The sequence below is a fragment of the Monodelphis domestica genome, chromosome 5 (genome assembly GCF_027887165.1).
Source record: "Monodelphis domestica isolate mMonDom1 chromosome 5, mMonDom1.pri, whole genome shotgun sequence".
Taxonomy (NCBI): domain Eukaryota; kingdom Metazoa; phylum Chordata; class Mammalia; order Didelphimorphia; family Didelphidae; genus Monodelphis; species Monodelphis domestica.
In genome coordinates this window covers 109,087,574-109,107,044 of record NC_077231.1, presented here as the reverse complement: position 1 = coordinate 109,107,044, position 19,471 = coordinate 109,087,574, and the positions used below count along the sequence as shown (strand labels likewise).

Sequence of the window (19,471 nt, the reverse complement as noted above, 5' to 3'; positions counted from 1 at the left end):
GGAATGAGGGTGGGGTACTTCAAGTCTCAATTTTATGTAAAGAGAAACACTATAGAAACCTCGACCTATTTTAAAAACATGTTTTTATTGTTATCTTCTTATTTTACCGCATTTCCATTTCTGAATAATATCCCTTTTCCCTCTCCTATCCAGAGAACCATAGCTTAGAACAAAGATCTCAGTCATCCATTTGGGTTTCGGGGGTTACACCTTCTGCATTTCCTGAGCCCCAATCTTCAGTGCTGATTATTAAATTGTCCATTTGCCTTAATAAGCCTTTAGCAATGGCCTCTTACTAAAGCAATTATTTTAAAATATCCCTTCCTACCCCTACCCCCATCTCATATTTGAGAATGTCTCATACAATATCCTCAAGAATTTTGGATTCGAATAGAGTAGTGACACATATATGTAAGGAATACATGTGACAAAGGAGTAAAAGCTCCTATGATCCAATATGCTTTCCCCCTTACCTTGGCAAATTTCCCAGTAGATTGAGTAGCTCAGTCTGGCTCCAAGGTTCTGTGCCTTTCTTGAGTGTATAACTGGCAGTTCTCTTCACCATGAAGGATCACATTCCCTACATTTATCTATCCTAGGGGTATCTCTCCATTTCCAGGAAAGATACTTTGCCCTACTGTTGACCACTGCCATTCTGGGCACAGGACTCCAGTTCTCTTTGCCGGTCTCCCAAAATCTTTGGACCATTAAGAACTGGCAAAGTAATTCCTTCTATGCTCCTCTAATTTGCTTATGATGTTGCCCTTTATGTTTAAACCATATACTCATTTTGAGCTTTTATTTGAGATATTGACCTATACCTAGTTCCTGTTAAACAATTTCCCCAACACATTTTGCTGAATTCCTGCCCCAATAACTGGGATCGTTATTAAAAACTAGCATATTGTGCTTATTTGCTTCTGTGACCCCATAATTTGCAATTCTTTGCTAAAGCAAAAAGACTTTCTATAAATATTGTGACTGTGCCTTTTCTTTTTAATTTTATCTCTTTGGTGTATATGTCTAGTGGTGGCATCACTGAATTGAAAATTATGCCGAATTTGGTGACTTTTGAGGTCTAGTTTCAAATTGCTCTCTAGGATTATTATTATCAATTCAGAGTTCCACCAACAATATATTTGTCTGCCTGTCTTCCCACATGCCATCCTACAATTATCATTTCCCTTTTGGTCATCTTTGCCAACTTGATGGGAGTGAGGTGAAACCTTAAAGTTATTTTAATTTGTATTTTTCTTATTAGTGATTTGGAACATTTTTTTTAAATGATTATTCTTAGCTTAGATTTCTTCCTTTGAAAACTGGCTATTTATATTGTTAAATCTATAGTTTGGAAAGGGGGAAAGGAAGGTAATACAAAGGGAAAACAGAATATATAAATAATATTGAATTTATTAAAAGAGAAGGGATGAAGGGAGGAAGGAAAATGGGAGAAGGGAAATCTGCTTTACCCTCTAATTAAACTCATTGTTTAACTACCTTAACTAATTACATAAATTCCTAAAGGCAAGTCCAACAGGTAACCAGATTTCTCACACTCAGAGATTCCTTTGATAGGTCTGGTACAGGAATTCAGCTGAGACCTCAGATGTCCAAAAGAGAGACTGATTTCCTCCAGTTTTCCTTTCTGTCCACCAGAGGGTATTGGGGAAACTCCTGCTCACTCTTGCTTGATGGTATTCGAAGAGGCTGCTTCCAAGAAGTCCAAGGGAGACCAGGAGAGATCAGATCTGCACCCTTCAGACTTCACTTCCTAGCTCCCGACTGTCAGTTGGAGAACTGTGTCTTCAATAATTTGGAACTTTTCCTGTCAGCCCTGGGAGAATTCTGAGTCTTGAGGACTTGTCATTCAAAACTCTTTGTACCCTGTTATTTCCCTCCCTACAATGACCTTTAATCATTAATCTACTGGAAATGGCTATTGTTCTTATATGTTTTAATCAACTCCATATATGTGTGTATGTATTCATATGTATGTATCATATGTATCATACACATGTATATCACACTTATAGATTATTTGTGCATATGTATACAAACATATACATCTACAATATATACTTAGATGTGTACTTGATTAAAACACATAAAAGGGGGCAGCTGGGTGGCTCAGTGGATTGAGATCCAGGACCAGAGATGGGAGGTCTTGGGTTCAAATATAGCCTCAGACACTTCCCAGCTGTGTGATGCTGGGCAAGTCACTTAACCCCCATTTCCAGCCCTTACCACTCTTCTGCCTTGGAGCCCATACATAGTATTGATCCTAGGACAGAAGGTAAGGGTTAAAAAAAATCATAAAATAGTAGCTACTCCCCAAAAGATGAATGATCTCTCTCTAAATATATATTTGTATAGTCAAGGGACATGAATAGGCAGTTTTCACAAGAAGAAATCAAAACTATCAATAAGCATATGAAAAAGTGTTCTCAATCCCTCCTGATTAGAGGAATGCAAATTAAAACAACTCTGAGGTACTACCTTATACCTAGCAGACTAGCCAATATGGAAGCAAAGGAAAGTGATAAATGTTGGAGGGGATATGGCAAAGTTGGGACATTAATGCACTGCAGGTGGAGTTGTGAACTGATCTAACCATTCTGGAGGGAAACTTTGAACTATGCCCAAAGGGCACTATAAGGCTGTCTGCCCTTTGATCCAGCCATAGCACTGCTGGGTTTGTACCCCAAAGAGATAATAAGGAAAAATGTGTGTATAACAATATTTATAGCTGCGCTCTTTGTGGTGGCAAAAAATTGGAAAACGAGAGGGTGTCCTTTGATTGGGGAATGGCTGAAACAAATTGTGATATCTGTTGGTGATGGAATACTATTGTGCTGAAAGGAATAATGAACTGAAGGAATTCTATGAGAAATGGGAAGACCTCCAGGAATTGATGCAGAGTGAAAGGAGCAGAACCAGAAGAACATTGTACACAGAGACATTATGGCACAATCGAATGTAAATTGATTTTTCTAATAGCAGCAATGCAATGATCCAGGACAAGTCTGAGGGACTTATTAGAAAGAACATTATCCACATCCAGAAAAAGAACTGTGGGAGTGGAAACACAGAAGAAAAACATATGATCAATCACATAGTTTGATGGGGATATGATAAGCATTTTCATGTTAAAAGATCACTCTACTGCAAATATGAACAACATGGAAATAGGATTTGTACAATGATACATGTATAACCCAGTGGAATTGCTTTTCAGCACCGGGAGGAAGGAGAGAAGAGAGGTAGGAAAAATCATGAATCATGTAACTATGGAAAAATATTCTAAATTTAAAAAAAAGAAAATATATATTCAATACATTTATTAAAAATCCAGCCTTTATGGGAGAAATTTATTACAAGGACTGTTTTGTAGTTAATTGCTTCCTTTCTGATATTTACTACTTTAATTCCATTTGTACAAAAATTTGTTTTATTTACATAATCAGAATTGTAAGGTTTTTTTTTCTTCTGTGTTATCTCCCTCCTTTAGAACATAAGATCCTTAGGGGAAGGATTGTGTTTCTTTTTGCTTATAGTTGTACTCTGACTGTTTAGTACAGTTATTGATTCATAGTAAAATCTGGCCTCAAAGAGCGATATCCTTATATCATAGTTACTATCTGTGAACTTGACATATATGCCAAAAAGTCCTATATAAACTAAAATATTTATAGCAGAATTTAATTGTAGTAGCAAAGAATTGGAAACAAAGTGGAAGCCCATTGATTGGGGAATGGCAAAATATATATTAGGAATATTACAGGTATAGGAATGTCCAGGAATATCAATGTACTGTAAACAAACAACAAACATAATGAAAACTGAGGTATGGAAAGGTTTACATGAACTGATTCCAAGTGAAAGAAAAGCTTTATAATTAGCTGCTTAGCTAGAATGAGCTCCATTATATTGCAGGCTCATTGAGAACTGATCTGTTTACAATCTTTATATCTCTAGCACCTAGCATAGTATTTCTCACATATTCAATAAAATTAAATATAAATGCCTACTAAGAGCAAAGCCCTAGACATACCAAAAAATAGTTTCTCCTCTCAAGAAGGTTACATTCTATCAGAACTTATTATGCAGTTACATGCCAGCAAAACTGCTAACACAAAATAGAGGATTATTATTTTCAAAAATATAAAAAAACTGAATTAAAAACTAAATATAGGCAAAAGAAAACAAAACTTCCGATTTGCTAATGTTATGATAATTTACTTTTTAAATCCTAGATAATCAGTAAAGAAACTGAGAGTATCTTCAGTAAAAATTGGAGGCTATAAAATGCAAGCCTACAAAAACATAGCACTTCTGTATAGTAACAAAATCGAGAAACAATAGTAGGATATGAAATTTGATTCAAAACAACTACAAAATGCCTGTTTTGAGTGTCAAGCCAGAAAAGTACACTCAATACTTACAAAATATTCCTTAAAGAAATAAAGAACTACCTAAATAGCCAGAGGAATAGACAATGCTTGCAACTATGCTATTCTAATTAATAAAAATGACAAAATTGGTAAAGTTAATTTCTATATTTAAGATTCTCAACTACTATTAATTTGGAGGGGAAAAGAAAGATTTTAAAACATGAAAGGAAATATTGAAAAATGTAGGAACGAAGGGAGAATAGCATTTCTAGACCTCAAATTATATTATTAAGAATGAGCATTCATCAAAACCATTTAATAATGCTTGAAAATTAGGAAAGTAGATCAATAGAAAGGAACAAAACATAATTGGAAATAATGGAATTCAATAATACAGTGTTTGATAAATCTGAAAACATTAAGAAAGAACTCCTTGTTTAAAATGAGTTACTGGTAAAACTAGAAAACTATTTGACAGAAAGTAGGCTTAGTCCAAAGTCTACTACTTTATTCCACAATACATTCGAAATGGATACAGAATCTGAATTTTAAAGATCATAACCAAAAAAAAGTAGAACAGAAACAAGTCATAAGCATTTTGCAGATAGGTAAACTTTAGTTGCAAAGTCTCTTCTAACTGACTCTTTTCCAAACAACCCCTTTGCCAGAGGACTATATTTAAAAGAAGGCAATTAAATCTAAAAAACTAAAAGCCCATTCCTAGCCACCCTAGCCTCTGACCAGTGTCCTTTTGCCAAAGCTTCTGTGACTTCAAGTAGACAGGCTGTTTCCCCACTCCCTCCAAAAGATTATTTAACCAGCTGTTCCTCTGTTTCTCACTGGAGACCCCCGTACCATGATGTCTCATTCGTGTTATGGGAGAACTCAGACTACACTTTATTATAACTACTTTGGTTGTTTTCTGTTGTTTTTTTTTTCCAGGTTGTCATATTTGGAAATAATACCAAAATTAGAAGTCTCGGACCCAGGTTTGACCCTGGACACATGGCATCAGCAGGTACCCTTTATATTTCAGTCTTGATTTGATTGGTACATCTATCTAGATAAACAAATTCTTGAATTTCTGAGCTTATCTCTTTTGGATTTGTGTTCTTGTTTGGCTCTTTAATTGGTGGTTTCTGATTAAGTCATCTGAGCAACTTTAGGTCCTTTCCAACATGTTTTCCTGAAAGGCCAGATACTAGCTGTGCGTTTCTAAAATCTTTATTTAACTTAACTAATTAACTAACAGAATTTAACTAATTATGACACAAAACATGACGGTTTTTACTGTAACAAAATTAATTTTTTTGCATTTTACTCATGATTCCACTTGCCCCAAGACTGAGGGCCCTGAGTAGGAAACCTTTTTCAAAATGGTTCCTTAAGATAACCAGTTGAGAATCCAAGTTTGGATTCACTTTTCTTCAAGAAAATATAGAGAAATTGAAAACAGTAAAAAGGAAGGTTGAAAATAAAATTCATATCCTCCAAAAGGAAGTCTCCAAATTAGAGGAAAAAGAACAAACTGAAAGTCAACTACAACAGCTACTGAAGACAAATCTTTACTCCCTCCTCTGCCCATAGACTTTTCCCCTCTCCACAGGAATCCCCAACCCCCAGGAAGATAATATGTGTCTATTGCAAGAAATTAGGCCATTGGTAGAGGTAGTGTCCAAAGTTACAATGTAAGCCACAGAATAGGTTACCTTGAAGCAAGGGCCCTTTCCTACTCCATCTCTCCCTATTAGAAAAATGAGGTAGGGAGAAGAGGAAGGGTGGCTCCTTGCCAAGACAGGGTGGCTCCTCAGCAAAGATCAACTTTTGCAACATCCTTAGAACACCTGTGATCCCTGATCCCAAGTCCTTCTGAATCTTAACCTTTATAGCAACCCCCCTTGGGAGTCCTATAACATTTATCTGTAGGTAATGACCTGAGGTGGAAAGAGGGGGCTAAGGAAATGGGAGAATAATAATGACTCAAAGACAAAAGTAGAAATATATGGGGGGTAACAGGAGAACTCCAAGGAAGTAAGAGAAATAAGAGAATAGGTGGGGAGTATCAACCCCTTGATACTCCTATAAACAAGAGAGTCTGAACATCAATAAGAAGCTTTGGGGGAGACTGCGGCACTAGAAAAGGTGGGAGTCAACTCATTGGTGCCTCCTATCGCAATAGGAGGCACTGGGGGTGACCAGGAAAAGAGATTCAGAGGAAAGAGATACAGAGAAGCAAGAGTGGCAAGAGGAGAGGAGGGTAAAGGAGAGAGCGAGAGAGGCAGTGAAGAGCGAGAGCCAGTAAGTGAGAGTAAGAGAGGGGTTAGAAAGAGACGAGTTTTGTGCTGGCTCTCCAGTATTTATTGAGGGTTTTAGGAACTTAAAAGTGACATAGGTTTTAACATTGCTTGAATTGACAATGACAAGATCAAAGAGGTGGAGTTTAATCCATCCCGGGCTTTGCTAATGTGTGTAGCCTGAGCCAAGCAAAGCCCTAATAGAACTGCGCTGTGTTAATGACAGTGCTCCCAGGGAGAGTACGGAGTTTTGTACTCCAAGCCCAAGAATTTGCCCTTCCGTTGCTAGTACTTTGGACTGTCCCTTTAACATCAAGAGGTCTGACCATGTGTCTGGTAGTACAATATCAGTACATCAGTCATACTTCCCAAATGCCAATATGCCTGGTATGCTACAACCTTCATGATCTTCAATGTTTTGTGTAGTACTTTTGTGGTACAAAAAAAGGGGAGTTAAAGTAGCATCAAGAAAGAATGAGATTGTACATTAAATAAAGCTTTAATTTGAAATTGATCTTGAGTACAGCAGAATGTAAATCCAGGTTAAACTGAACTACAAAATTAAAATTTGTAGATTAAAGTCTGGGAAACTGTCAGGACCAATAAAAAAGTAATTAAGATTTAATCAGAGTAGGGGGCAGCTGGGGATGGCTCAGTGGATTGAGAGCCAGGCCTAGAGATGGGAGGTCCTAGGTTCAAATATGGCCGCAGACACTTCCTAGCTATGTGAACATGGGCAAGTCACTTGACCCCCATTGCCTAGTCCTTACCACTCTTCTGCCTTGGAACCAATACACAGTATTGATTCCAAGATCAAGATGGAAGGTGAGGGTTTTAAAAAAAAAAAGATTTAATCAGAGTAAAATAGAGGAAAATTCCCTGTAATACAAAATGTCAAAGCTTAAAATTCTTTGTAATAATAGTTTGTAGAAAGCTTTTATTTATAGAACATAAGAATTTATGGGTTTTGCCCATATTGTATCTTTAATATATACTTGGAATTTCTTCATAGTGGCCATGAATACCATCAGTTTAGTACATTAGCCATTAATGATTAAAATGTACATTGATATCTTAAGATATGGTGTTAAGAATTGGAAAGTGCTACTCTTTTTTTAGCTCTCTCCAGGCTTTAAGAGGCAAAGAGATGAAATTTAAGAATACAAGGGAGTAGGTATGGTTTAATTTGGAAAAAAGTTTGTGAATGATATAGAACTCTTTATTCAGGCATTCTACCACAGTCTTTGTTAAAATAAGCATCTTTTCAGTGAATTCATTCATATGACTTGGAAAGGATGTTATTATTAATTTGCTAGCAGCATCTCATTTTCCTCAGGGGGAAATGAGAATTTTGAATTTGAAGATTTTTATATGAGTTCTTTTTATGATGGTTCTGTGGATACTTATTTGATATGCCTGAGTAAGTACTTTTAAGATTGTTCTGTTTTATAATAGGATATTCAGTAGCATTTTAACTTAGTATTATCTGATATCTCCTTTTTTGTTTCCTTCTATTAATGGTACTTTGTTTCATTGACAAGTAGAACTTTGTTAACTTGTATTCTGTTTTTAGCTTTTGTCATTTTTTTTCAGGTTAGCATTTATCTACTTTTTAAATACTGCTTTAATTATGCTATTATTATGGTATGGTATTTTTAGGCAAAATGTATTTTCATAGCAAGTGTGGCTTATATATACATATATATGCCATATCTATGTCTACTTGCTATAAGAGAATTCTAATAAAAATACAGCAAAATGCTGCTAAAAGATAGCTAATAAGGTTATCTTTCACTGCTATTCAAAGAACCAATATCAAATGATTTAAAAGCCATCAGAACATTTCAATCAGTTCAGAATGCTGCATGAGCAGATCCCCAGAGTCATCTGCTCCTTTTAAGAGTTTGGTTGTAAATTTCTCATAAATTCTTTTCAACAAGGAAATTTCTGAGAAGCTATCACAGAGATTTCCAGAAGGCCCAGATCACTGAAATCTACCTCAGACCCCCAAGATATGACAGACAGATTAAATGGCCTACGGGAAATGGATATCCCTTCTTTTTTCATAATTCCCCATGCACCATTGTCCTTTGTAAAGCCCATTAGCTGCCTGGGCTCCTAGTCAATGAACCAGCCCCTGCTCCCCTCAACCCTAGGTAGAAAGATAGCCTCTCTCTGATGTCCTGAGTTCTGTCCTTGAACTACAGGAGTGGTAAGGGTTAGGCAATGGGGGTTGTAGACTTGGGCTGGTCAAGAGGAATCCTGTGAATATTCACGAACTGCTACTTAGTATCTTGAGTTTGGCCTTAGGGATAAATCAACAAGCTTTACTATTTGCCAGATACTGTTAAGTGTTGGGGATAAAAAGAACACTAAAAAATAAAACAAAGCAAAACAGGGTACCTGCCATAAGGGAATTAAATTCTAAACTTAAAGGACTGTATACATATAAACATATATGTATATGATATATACATTGTAAATGGGAGGTAATCTAAATAGAAGAAATGTGGGGAGGAGCCCCTCAATGGCTTCTTGTAGAAGGTGAAATTTTATAGACTTGAAGTCAGAGGAAGGAGGGCTTGTCAAGCATGGGGGATAAAAGCAGGCTAAAGCCATAAGCTTGGTTTTTCCAAATGCATTTGAGGAGCCCATGCAGTGGAGTGCAATGTATAGGGCTTTGTGAAATATTAAGCCCAAGTTTGGCCCATTATATAATAAGTAATCACTTAACACTAGAAGGACCAGTGAAGAATACACACACACACACACAATTTTACTCTAGTTTCTCCTCTCTGTGCAAATGTACTTTATTTTTTTTTAAACCCTTATCTTCTGATTTAGTAATATCTCTGAGACATAAGGGCTAGGCAAACAGGGTTCAGTGACTTGCCCTACACCCAGTCACAAGAAATGTTTGAAGTCACATTTGAAGCCTGGTCTTCTTGATTCCAGGCCTGGCACTCTATATCCACTGTGCTACCTAGCTGTCCCCAAATACCATTTAAATACAAATAATTACAAGCAAAATTCCCAATTTTTTTTGAAATAAAAAAACCTCATCCTATAATCTTTTTTTTTTGCTTAAAGGTAATTACAAGCAGTTATTCTAATTTTACATTGAACTAAAAATATTGATCTTATCTCCATTTTAAAGTCTTGGGTAAATAAAAAAGGAATATTTTATAAGTTACATACAATTATAATAAAATGTATCAATTATAAGTTGTCTAAAATTCTGGTCCTTATTATTGCCTAGGTTCTGAATTGTTTAAGAAACTGCTAGGCCCAAGGTGCGAGAACTTCCTAAAACTAAACCCTACGGAGGTTAATTAACTTTAACCAGAAACTGATATCACCAGTAGGTGTCAGAAGCGTGCCTCGAACCTAGAGTTCCTGGCTTTGGGGCCAGCGATCTCGCCATACAACTAGGAAAACTACTGCCTTCCCGCCTAATTTCGGACTCCTTTCGATGTAACGACCCCACTAGCTCCACCCTACTACGTAACGACGCCACTTCGCAGCAAGAGCTTCAGAGTAAACCTTTACCTCCTCTTCCTGGCCTAGTTAGAGAGGAGATTTATAAAAACATGCCTTTCACTTCCTTCCCCTCCCTTCCTCTCCGTGCCCCGTCTTCTCCCGCTTCTCCAATTCTCTCCCGGCCCCCCACCCACATCTATCAGTAGCCATGACCGGAAGTGAGTCAAATATACGTCGCTTCCTCCCCAAGGAAAACTAGAAGAATCAGAATGCGCTGAGCCAGGGGATTATGCTGACTCTGCAGACTCTTTCTAGTGGGAGTCAGCCCCGAGATCACTCGCCCAAATTCTGGGACACCTCCCCGTCTGAGGGAGGGGTTCTGGTTGGCTCTGGCCCTCCCCCACTCCTCCTGCTGCCCACCCCTTCTCTGTCGCCTCGACGTTGGTGGTGACGTCACTACGCACGGGTGACCTCCGCCTCCATCATGGTCGCGGCAGTAGATTAGGGTCGTGGGTCTAGCCATTCGCTGTCGCTGCTGCGGGATTGTGTGAAGGACCCACCGCCGCAGCCGCTGCCTACACCGCCGCCTCTCCCTCCTCCTCCTCTTCCTCCTTCCGCTCCTTCTTCTCTTCTTCTCCCGGAGCCAGGTGACGAGGGGGACAAGGGCCGGGCAGCCAGGGCCGGGCCGGACCAAGCCGAGGAGGCGGGGGCTGGGGCCGGGAGCTCGGGTGCCGTATCTCGGCTTCTTCCCAGCCACCCAAACCCAGGTGGCTTTCGTGCCCTCAACTCCCCACCCCACGTATTTGGGGTGAAGATACATACACTGGTCTCTTGCCTCAAACCTTGCCGAAGTCTCTCTCCCTTTACAGTAACAAGTTTTACACTGGAAAGAGGAATGGGGGCGCTTCCATTGCAGGTCCAAAACTTGCGGCTTGCATGTAGTTGAAAACCAGAGAGCTGATAATAACTGATAACTATTTTACTGAAGAACAAATCGAATAATAGAATTAGAAGTAATTACAAGTAACTCTTGCTATGATTTTACCTGGGCTACTCACCATGCAGCTAGGGGACTTGTGTAGGAATCCTGACTTGGACTCTAGTTAATGTAACTCCGTGTTAATTAACTCACTGAAATGCAGTGGTCGGCGACAGCCCCTCATCTCTCTGGGTGTGGTTTTGTTGTTTTTGTTTTTGGTGAGGATCAAATGAATTTAGCGTATACAAAGCGCTTTGCAAATGTTATTTATCCAAAGTGGTAGTTCCACTTTCCCTATTCAGACTTATTAAACCTAGCCGATTCTTTAAATCTTGGGAGTTTTCTTTTCATCAAAAAGGGGAAAATGGCCAGTTGAAAAAAGTTCTTGTTTCCACTGCTTATTTGAGAGAAAATGTAGTACCAGAAAGTCAGTTTTATATTTTTAAACTTTGGATAAGTACACATTTCCTTCTGGTATTTTTTTCTCCAGAGAATTGAGCAAGTACTTATATACTGGTGATGTTTGTGCCTGTGAAATGTTCCAGAATTCTTGGTTATATGTGCCTTGGGCATTGTGAGTATTTAAAACAATATGAAGCAATCTTTGTTTAGCAATATGAAAGCAAAGCAAATAGGATCAGAAATTATCCCAATGTAGATCCTGCTAATTAATCTTAATCTGGAGATATGTAGGAATAAGTGAAATTTTGAGGCTAACTATTATGTTTTTTTCGAACATTTATTAAGAACCTGTTCTGTCACAGATGTATTTGGTCCGGAAAATGCAAAGCTGAAAACAAATACAGTCCCTGCTTTTAAGGAATTTAGAATTTTAACTTGACAGCTCTCTTACCTCAGAAACATGTCACAGAAGGCCATTTTTTTTTCCATTCACTTGGCCTGCTTCACTTCTTGCACAGCGATTGTAATTGGCTTCTAATTGGGCAGCTTGCTAGCAGTTTCTCCAGGTCCCCAACACCCACCCTCCTCACTGCTACCTAATAATATTCCTAAGTCTACATTGCTTGGCAACCTTTATTTATTATCTTCCTGTTGCTTCTAGTGTAAAATATAATTATCTATGCAGCCGGCTAGCTGGGGGCTTGGTGCTCCATTGAATCTCTTTCCTAAATCATAGCTTTTTACCCTTTATTTCTTTTAAACCTTTCCTCCCAGTTATCCCCCTGAGCTTTGTTTTACCTCTTACTGATTTCTCTTCTACACTGTTCCCTGCTCTTTTCCTGTTGAGTTGAATGCATTTCTATATTAAACTCACTTGTGAGAGTTCGACCCTGCTTTAACCAGTTTCTGATGAAAGTGAGGGTCAAATGATTCCAACCCCTCCCTTGGTAGAGATTCCCCCCCCCCCCCCCAATCTGATACACTTCATAGATTTTTGTTGGACTAGTTATAGGGGGAGCCATTCCATCTTTCAGGCAGATAATAAATACCCATAGTAGAGATGGCCCAGAAACATTGTGGAAAAGTTGTTTGGGGCAAGGTTAGGGAGAACTCACTTATGAAAGCCCAGTTTCCAGGGATAGTTGAAACTAAAATACATTAGAGAAAGAGAAAGGAGTTTGTTTGATAAGTTGAAGATACTAAACCTAATTCTTGTCCATTTTGAGTGATGTGTTAGATCATGTTTTAGTAGATTATGTAAGCTAGAAGTTAATGTTTATTAGAAAATTGAGTTAACAAATAGTTGTTGAATACCTTTCATAGTAAGCCTTTAGAGCAGGGGTTCTTAACCTGGAGTCCTTGAACTTATTTTAATAACTATTTCAATGTAATTGGTATCCTTTGTAATCTTATGATTTTTATTCTATGCATTTAAAAACATTTTGAGAAGGATTGACTCGCTCTCTGTCCATGACACACAAAAAAGTTAAAGATCCTCAATTTAGAGTATGATGTTGTTTCCCTGTGTTTATAATATTTAACAAATTAAGAATAAAGCCTTTTAAAAAAAATGTTGCCCAGCCAAGCAAAGTGACTGCCATTTAGTCCTTTACACATATTTCATTTTAATTCATTGGGCTGGTTGTGTTGAAGACAAAAAGTGCCGTGAAAGATGAGCAATAAGTAGGAGTGGGACTTGATAGTTAAAGAGATTTTTTCCATTACGAAAGACTTGAGATCATTATATATACTTTTTGTGTGAGTCATTTAAGTTTTGAGTGCTGTTTGCTGCTTTCTGACTGTTAATTGGAGTGACTTATCTGCCTTGGTAGACAGAATTTCCTTCTGGGAGTACCTGCTTTCCCTTCCTCCTTTCTTAATAAGATATTACATTTTTCAGTAATTGAATTTTTTTGTACTAGTATTTATCATTCATCACTTATTTACAGGTAATCTTAGGGAAGCTTAATTATTTTGAAAAGTGGAGCCTTAAAAAGTTATACTTGGAGTGGAGATGAGAAACAAAGCATAAGGGAATGCCAGTCAATGAATATAAATATTCTTGGACAATTATTATAAAGTTTTAACCATTATGCTTCAGCTAGATAAACATGCTTTTGAGCTCAACAGATACCGTACTTCTTGTCTGTTCAGGTTTTAAACAAAGCATGTCTTGACTGGCAATATTTTTCATGTTGAAGGAATGTTTGCAAGTTCACGATTTATATTAAGCATCTTCATTTTTATTCCTGAAGGAGATCTAAAGACATAAAACTTCAAGGAAGTGTGTACCACAATTGACTATACCAACAAAATTCTACACAATTTATTGAAGTGACCCCCCCCCCCCAATTTAATCTTTTCACCCTTACTGATACCCCAGTCCCCACTACAACTAGCCCTGGGCTTTATTTCATTTCCATGTCATCTTGTCACCAGCTGCTGTGCCATTTGAACTGGAAGCCTTGCCCTTAGGACTTAACTTTTTCACTTTCAGAAGACTGCTTGAAGTCCCCCTGTACCTGTTGGATATTTTTCAGTCAGACAGTGGATTTAGTCATATCTGACACTTCATGACCCCTTTTGAGGTTTTCTTGGCCATGATATGGGAATGGTTTGCCATTTCTTTTTCTAGATCATTTTACAGATGAGGAAACTAAAGCAAATAATGTTAAGTGACTTGCCCAGGAACACACAGTAAGTGTCTGAGACTGGATTTGATCTCAGATCTTCCTGGTTCTAGGTCTGGCACTGTTATCATCCATTGAACTACCTAGCTGCACCCTGTCATTAATAGTCATTGCTGCGTAGATCTAAGAAACATATGGAGTTTGAAGAAGTTGGGGTACAGGGCACCCACTCTTGGTGCCTCAGGCTCAGCTCTACCAAGTCCACCAAGGAGAAGGAACTGCAGAGCACCCAGTCCCAACATGCCACTGGCAGTGTCTGTCAGAACGCATGAGGAGTGTCACCCCGGCAGGAATACACAAGGAAGGGTCCAGGAGAATGTGAGAAGCTCTGCATCCCAGAGGACCAAGTCCTACTCCCTTGACCAGAATGACCAGGTGGAGGTAAGGAGGACTCTGCACCTCAAGAGCAGTACTGTTAGGGATTTAAAATGGTGAAAAGAACAGGAGGAGGTGCAGAGTACCAGGTCCCTGGGCTCGAGGAGCCGAAGGCAGCACAGGTAAGAGTGCACAGAAGGAGAAGGAGGCTGTGCCTGTGCCCAGCACTAGCAGGGATGTGAAAGCCCGGGAGAAAGAGAGGCTCAGATTGAGCACCACGTTCCTGAAGCAGAAGGTGTCTGCCAGAGGCCAGAAAGTGGTTTGAGGAGAGGATGAGGTGGTGCTACACTCTGGGGCCATGGAGGCTATTTGCCGCACAGCTGCAGACAAAGTGTCTTCTGGCTCATCCCACAACTCAGAGGAGGAGTTGGTACTACAGCATCAGGAACCCAGTAGGAGTGGAGAGGTGACTCCTCTAACTGCTTCCCATTGGAGAGAGATTAGAGAAGAGAGAAGGAAGGAAGATGAAGACTTGGGCTTGATCCAGCTGATGCTTAGAATAAAGGGTCAGATTAGACAACAGCCCCTGGAATAAAAAGCAGAAATTGAAGCAAGTAAAGAGTCCTCCAGATGAATTCGCAGAAGGCTTACTTCAAATGATTAAAGATCTAGAAAAGAAGTTGGAAGGGGTGAAGATCAATGTTGAAATGAAAGCTCTAGCTTCAAAAAGGGTCCAGATTGCATATGCCCTTCAGAAAAAAACTGGAATCAAAGGACAGTGAATCTCAATTCCTCCTGGCAATTTTGAAGAACATTTTAACTTTTAATAGTTCAGTACTGAAAGCACAGCAGGAAACTCATGACCTGGAGGAGAAACTGCTTGAAGTTAAGAAAAAGAGATTAAGACTTAAGATGGAGAGGAAAAGCTGAGGATAAAAAGAAAAAAAAAGAAAAATTAGAACTCTTGGAAGATAATGCCATGTTAAGTAAAATGAAGAAAAACCTACAAAGATGCAGTTAGATGTTTTTTAGCATGTCATTATAGCAAGGAAGATCTCGAATGGGCTTCGGATCCAGCCTTAAAGGCCCTTGTTTTACAGCTTGAGAACAACTTAAGTTTGGTTTGAACAATCCTGCTTGTTTACATGCAATTAAATAGTAAATTTCAAAAGAAAAAAAATTAGTAGTCATTGCTGTTGCCTACACACTCTTATCTCCTAGGCTTTGGCCCCCTTGATTCATAATCCAGTCAGCTCTGTCCTTGACCCTTTAGTCTATTTACCCCACAACTTTCCAAAACAAAGTACTCTCCCTTTCTCCCACTCCCATAAGCTCCTTGACTTCTCTTGAGTCCTATAATCCTTAACCCTTGGCACTTAGTAAATGCTTGAAATAGTTTTTCTCTCCTTTTATTGATTCATTCATCTCTTTGGTCCTTTCCAGCTCTAAATATATGATATAAATAAATACAAAGTAAAATATTGCATTGTTCAGATTGTTGATGAAAATTTATGCTAAAATTGCTGCTGAGCTAGGTAGCTCAGTGAATTGAGAGTCAGGTCTAGAAATGGGAGGTCCTAGGTTCAAATTTGGCCTCAGACACTTCCCAGCTGTGTGACCCTGGGCAAGTCTCTTGACCCCCATTGCCTAGCCCTTACCACTCTTCTGCCTTGGAACCAATACACAGTATTGATTCCAAAACGGAAGGTTTTGAGGCTTTTAAAAAAACAACAACATATAAATAAATAAAATTGCTGCTGACATCAATGGCTTTGAGAACTTTTCAGATTGTTTTAAATTATGGAGAAGATTAAGATGATTTTTGATTTTCTGTGATCTCCATTTTTTATGAAATGGAATTAAGATGTGTTAGTCTAACTCTTACAGTAGTGTTAATAATTTTAGGTTAGATTCTAATTTTAGGAAAATTTTAATTTTAAAATTGTTTAAATTTATCTTTTCCTTTTTTGATATCGCTATAATCAGTTTCCTTTCCTTTTGACCAACTCTTCCCCCTTTCCCTCAAAAAAACCCTTCTTATGTAACAAATAAGCATAATCAAGCAAAACACATCCACACATTGGCCAGGTATAATTTTTTAAGTTTCACGGTGTGTGTCTAATTAGTTTCCTCTTGATCGAGTTAGAAAACTCACTTACCTCCTCCTCCTTTTTAAGGCTGAAAAAATAGATCTAGAAAAGCCAAGTGACTTAACTAAAGTAGTAGGTCTATATTCAAGACTAAGGATTCTAATTCCAAATCCAGTGTTCTTTGTATTATGTAGTAGATATTACACAGGGCTGGAGTAAGAAAGACGGAGTTCAAATTTTGCCACAGACATTATTAGTAGAAAAAATAACTGTTTTTGTCTGTTTCCTTCTTTGTAAAATGGGGACACTAATAGCACCTTATTAGGGCTGTTGTGAAGTTTAAGGTGAAGTGCTTTATAAACTTTAAATTGCCATGTAAATTCTGTTTTTTGCAAAATTGTTTTTGCAATGTTATGCAAATGAAAGGCATTTTTAGCTTTAATGTTGCCAGTAAAAGTAGTCACCAGCCATGGTTTGGTTGGTAGGTTGATGTAAAAGAAGTATGCAAACTGAGGTACTATATCCTGAAAGTCTTGTATATTCCCTATGCTTGTTATGTCTTTCCATCATTGCTTGATGCATTCTTACTATTCCTTTATGAATTCCTACTAACCTCAACTCAAATGTCACCTTTTCAATGAAACCTTCCAGATCTCCATATGTCCCACCCTTGTGTCTCTTTCTGAAATTCCAGTCACACACCATAAACTAATGAGTGAACATCATACTAGCTGACCTCTGAGCATCACAAAGTCTTCATGTCTAAAATAACTCAATATCTCTTCCTCCACACTTCCCTAGTACTATCATCCTCATTATGCAAATTTGTAACCTCATTGTCAGCTCATTTTTTTCATCCCACATATCCAAACTGTCATATCCATAACATGTTGCATCTACAAGGTTCCTTGCTTTCCCCCCCCTCCCTTTCTCCACTCATATAGCAAAACTCCAGTCTGTTATTTCTAACATTAAATATAAACTGCTCTTTTTTTTTTTTACATCAAAGGCTTTCCATAATTTGTCTTCTTCCTTTCTTTTCAGTCTTCTTACACATTGTTCCTCTACTGTCCAATTATAATGGCTTACTTGTTATTCTTTTTTTTTTTTAAACCCTTACTTGGAGTTAATACTGTGTATTAGCTCCAAGGCAGAAGAGTGGGAAGGGCTAGGCAATGGGGGTCAAGTGACTTGCCCAGGGTCACACAGCTGGGAAGTGTCTGAGGCCAAATTTGAACCTAGGACCTCCCATCTCTAGACCTGGTTCTCAATCCACTGAACTACCCAGCTGCCCCCTTGTTATTCTTTTCCTTCTTTTTTTCTTTTTCTTTTTTTAGCCCTTACCTTCTGTCTTAGAATCAATACTGGGTATTCGTTCTAAGGCAGAAGAGTGATAAGGGTTAGGCAATGGGGGTTAAGTGACTGACCCAGGGTCACATAGCTGGGAAGTGTATGAGGTCAGATTTGAACCCAGGACCTCCCATCTCTGGGCCTGACTCTCAGTCCACTAAGCCACCCAGCTGCCCCCCTTACTTGTTATTCTTTACATAAAACCCTCTACTTCCTATTTTGTTATTATATTGGCCATTTTCCATGCCTTGAACATTTTCCCTCCTCACATCTGTCTTTTGGAATCTCTAACCATTAACCTTTCTTAATTTCCTTTTTTGATTCTTGCCTTTCTTTAAGACTGAATTATCTTCTGCTTATATATGTACATGTTTTCTTCCCCATTAGAATGTAAACTCCTTGAGGTTAGAGACTTTCAGTTTTGCCCTAATACCCTCAGCACTTGGCATAGCACCTGGCATATATGTAGTAGATACTTAATAAATGCTTACTGAGTGTCTAATATCTAATTGAGGGGCGGGGATGAGAAATAGGTATAGTGTTTATGTCATTATGTATCTTTTTTCTTTTTTAGAAAATTATGTATTTTTTCAATCAGCAAAAATCTGCCTTCTCTCTCACCCTAAATCCTTTCTTCTGCCAACTGAGAATGAAAGAAAAACAAAACTTCTGTTAAAGACATGGAAAGTTAAAAATGATCACTATGGAAATATGTTTTGCATGATAATACATGTGTAGCCTAGATTGAATTGCTTGCCAGCTCCAGAAATGGGGAGAGAAGGGGGAGAGAGAGACAATTTAGATCATATAACTTTGGAAAATTTATTATATTTAATTGGTAAAATAAAATATTTTCATAATAAAAACAAATATGAGAATAAAGATATGTAAAGTTGAGCAAGATCAATTTGTACATTGGGCATGTCTAAAAGACAAATAAATTTATGTAATGTGCATTTATATTAATGTAAATCTGTTTCTCTCTCTCTCTCTCCATTCTGTAGTATCAGCTTTTCATTTTTGTATCAGGAGGTAGGAACATGTTTCATTATTAGTCCCCTGAAATTACAGTTGGTCATTAATGCTAATTAGTGTTCCTAATTCTAAGTTGTTTGTGTTTTATAATATTATTATCACTGTAAAAATCATTCTTCCAGTTCTGTTCACTCTTTTCAGGCTTCCCTAAAACCATTTCTTTCATAATTTCATATACCATGAGAATTGTTGTTTATTTGCTTCAGTTGTGTCTGACTCTTAATGACCCTATTTGGGATTTTCTTGGCAAAGATCCTGGAGTGGTTTGCCATTTTCTTCCCCATCTCTTTTTTTTTTTTTAAACCCTTACCTTCCGTCTTGGAGTCAATACTGTGTATTGGGTCCAAGGCAGAAGAATGGTAAGGGTAGGCAATGGGGGTCAAGTGACTTGCCCAGGGTCACACAGCTGGGAAATGACTGAGGCCAGATTTGAACCTAGGACCTC

At 38.1% G+C, this 19,471-nt stretch overlaps 1 protein-coding gene and 1 pseudogene across 6 annotated transcripts in view; both read left to right on the top strand.

The window, feature by feature from the left end:
- BCL2L13 (BCL2 like 13) overlaps window positions 1-19,471 on the top strand; it is a 102,986-nt gene that overhangs the window by 324 nt on the left and 83,191 nt on the right. For 4 of the 6 annotated variants that reach the window (XR_008912169.1, XM_001373851.4, XM_007503847.3 and 1 more), the window contains exon 1: window positions 11,638-11,718. Coding sequence is in view for 3 of the 6 variants with exons in the window: in XM_001373851.4 (XP_001373888.2) it covers window positions 11,681-11,718 (38 nt within the window). In the remaining 3 variants the exon portion in view is untranslated. Of the gene's footprint in view, window positions 1-5,333; window positions 5,410-10,673; window positions 10,813-11,637; window positions 11,719-19,471 lie in introns of those variants that run through there. The other 2 variants (XM_007503843.3, XM_007503842.3) reach the window with 2 other exon arrangements.
- LOC130454549 (centromere protein H-like) lies at window positions 12,085-16,319 on the top strand (annotated as a pseudogene).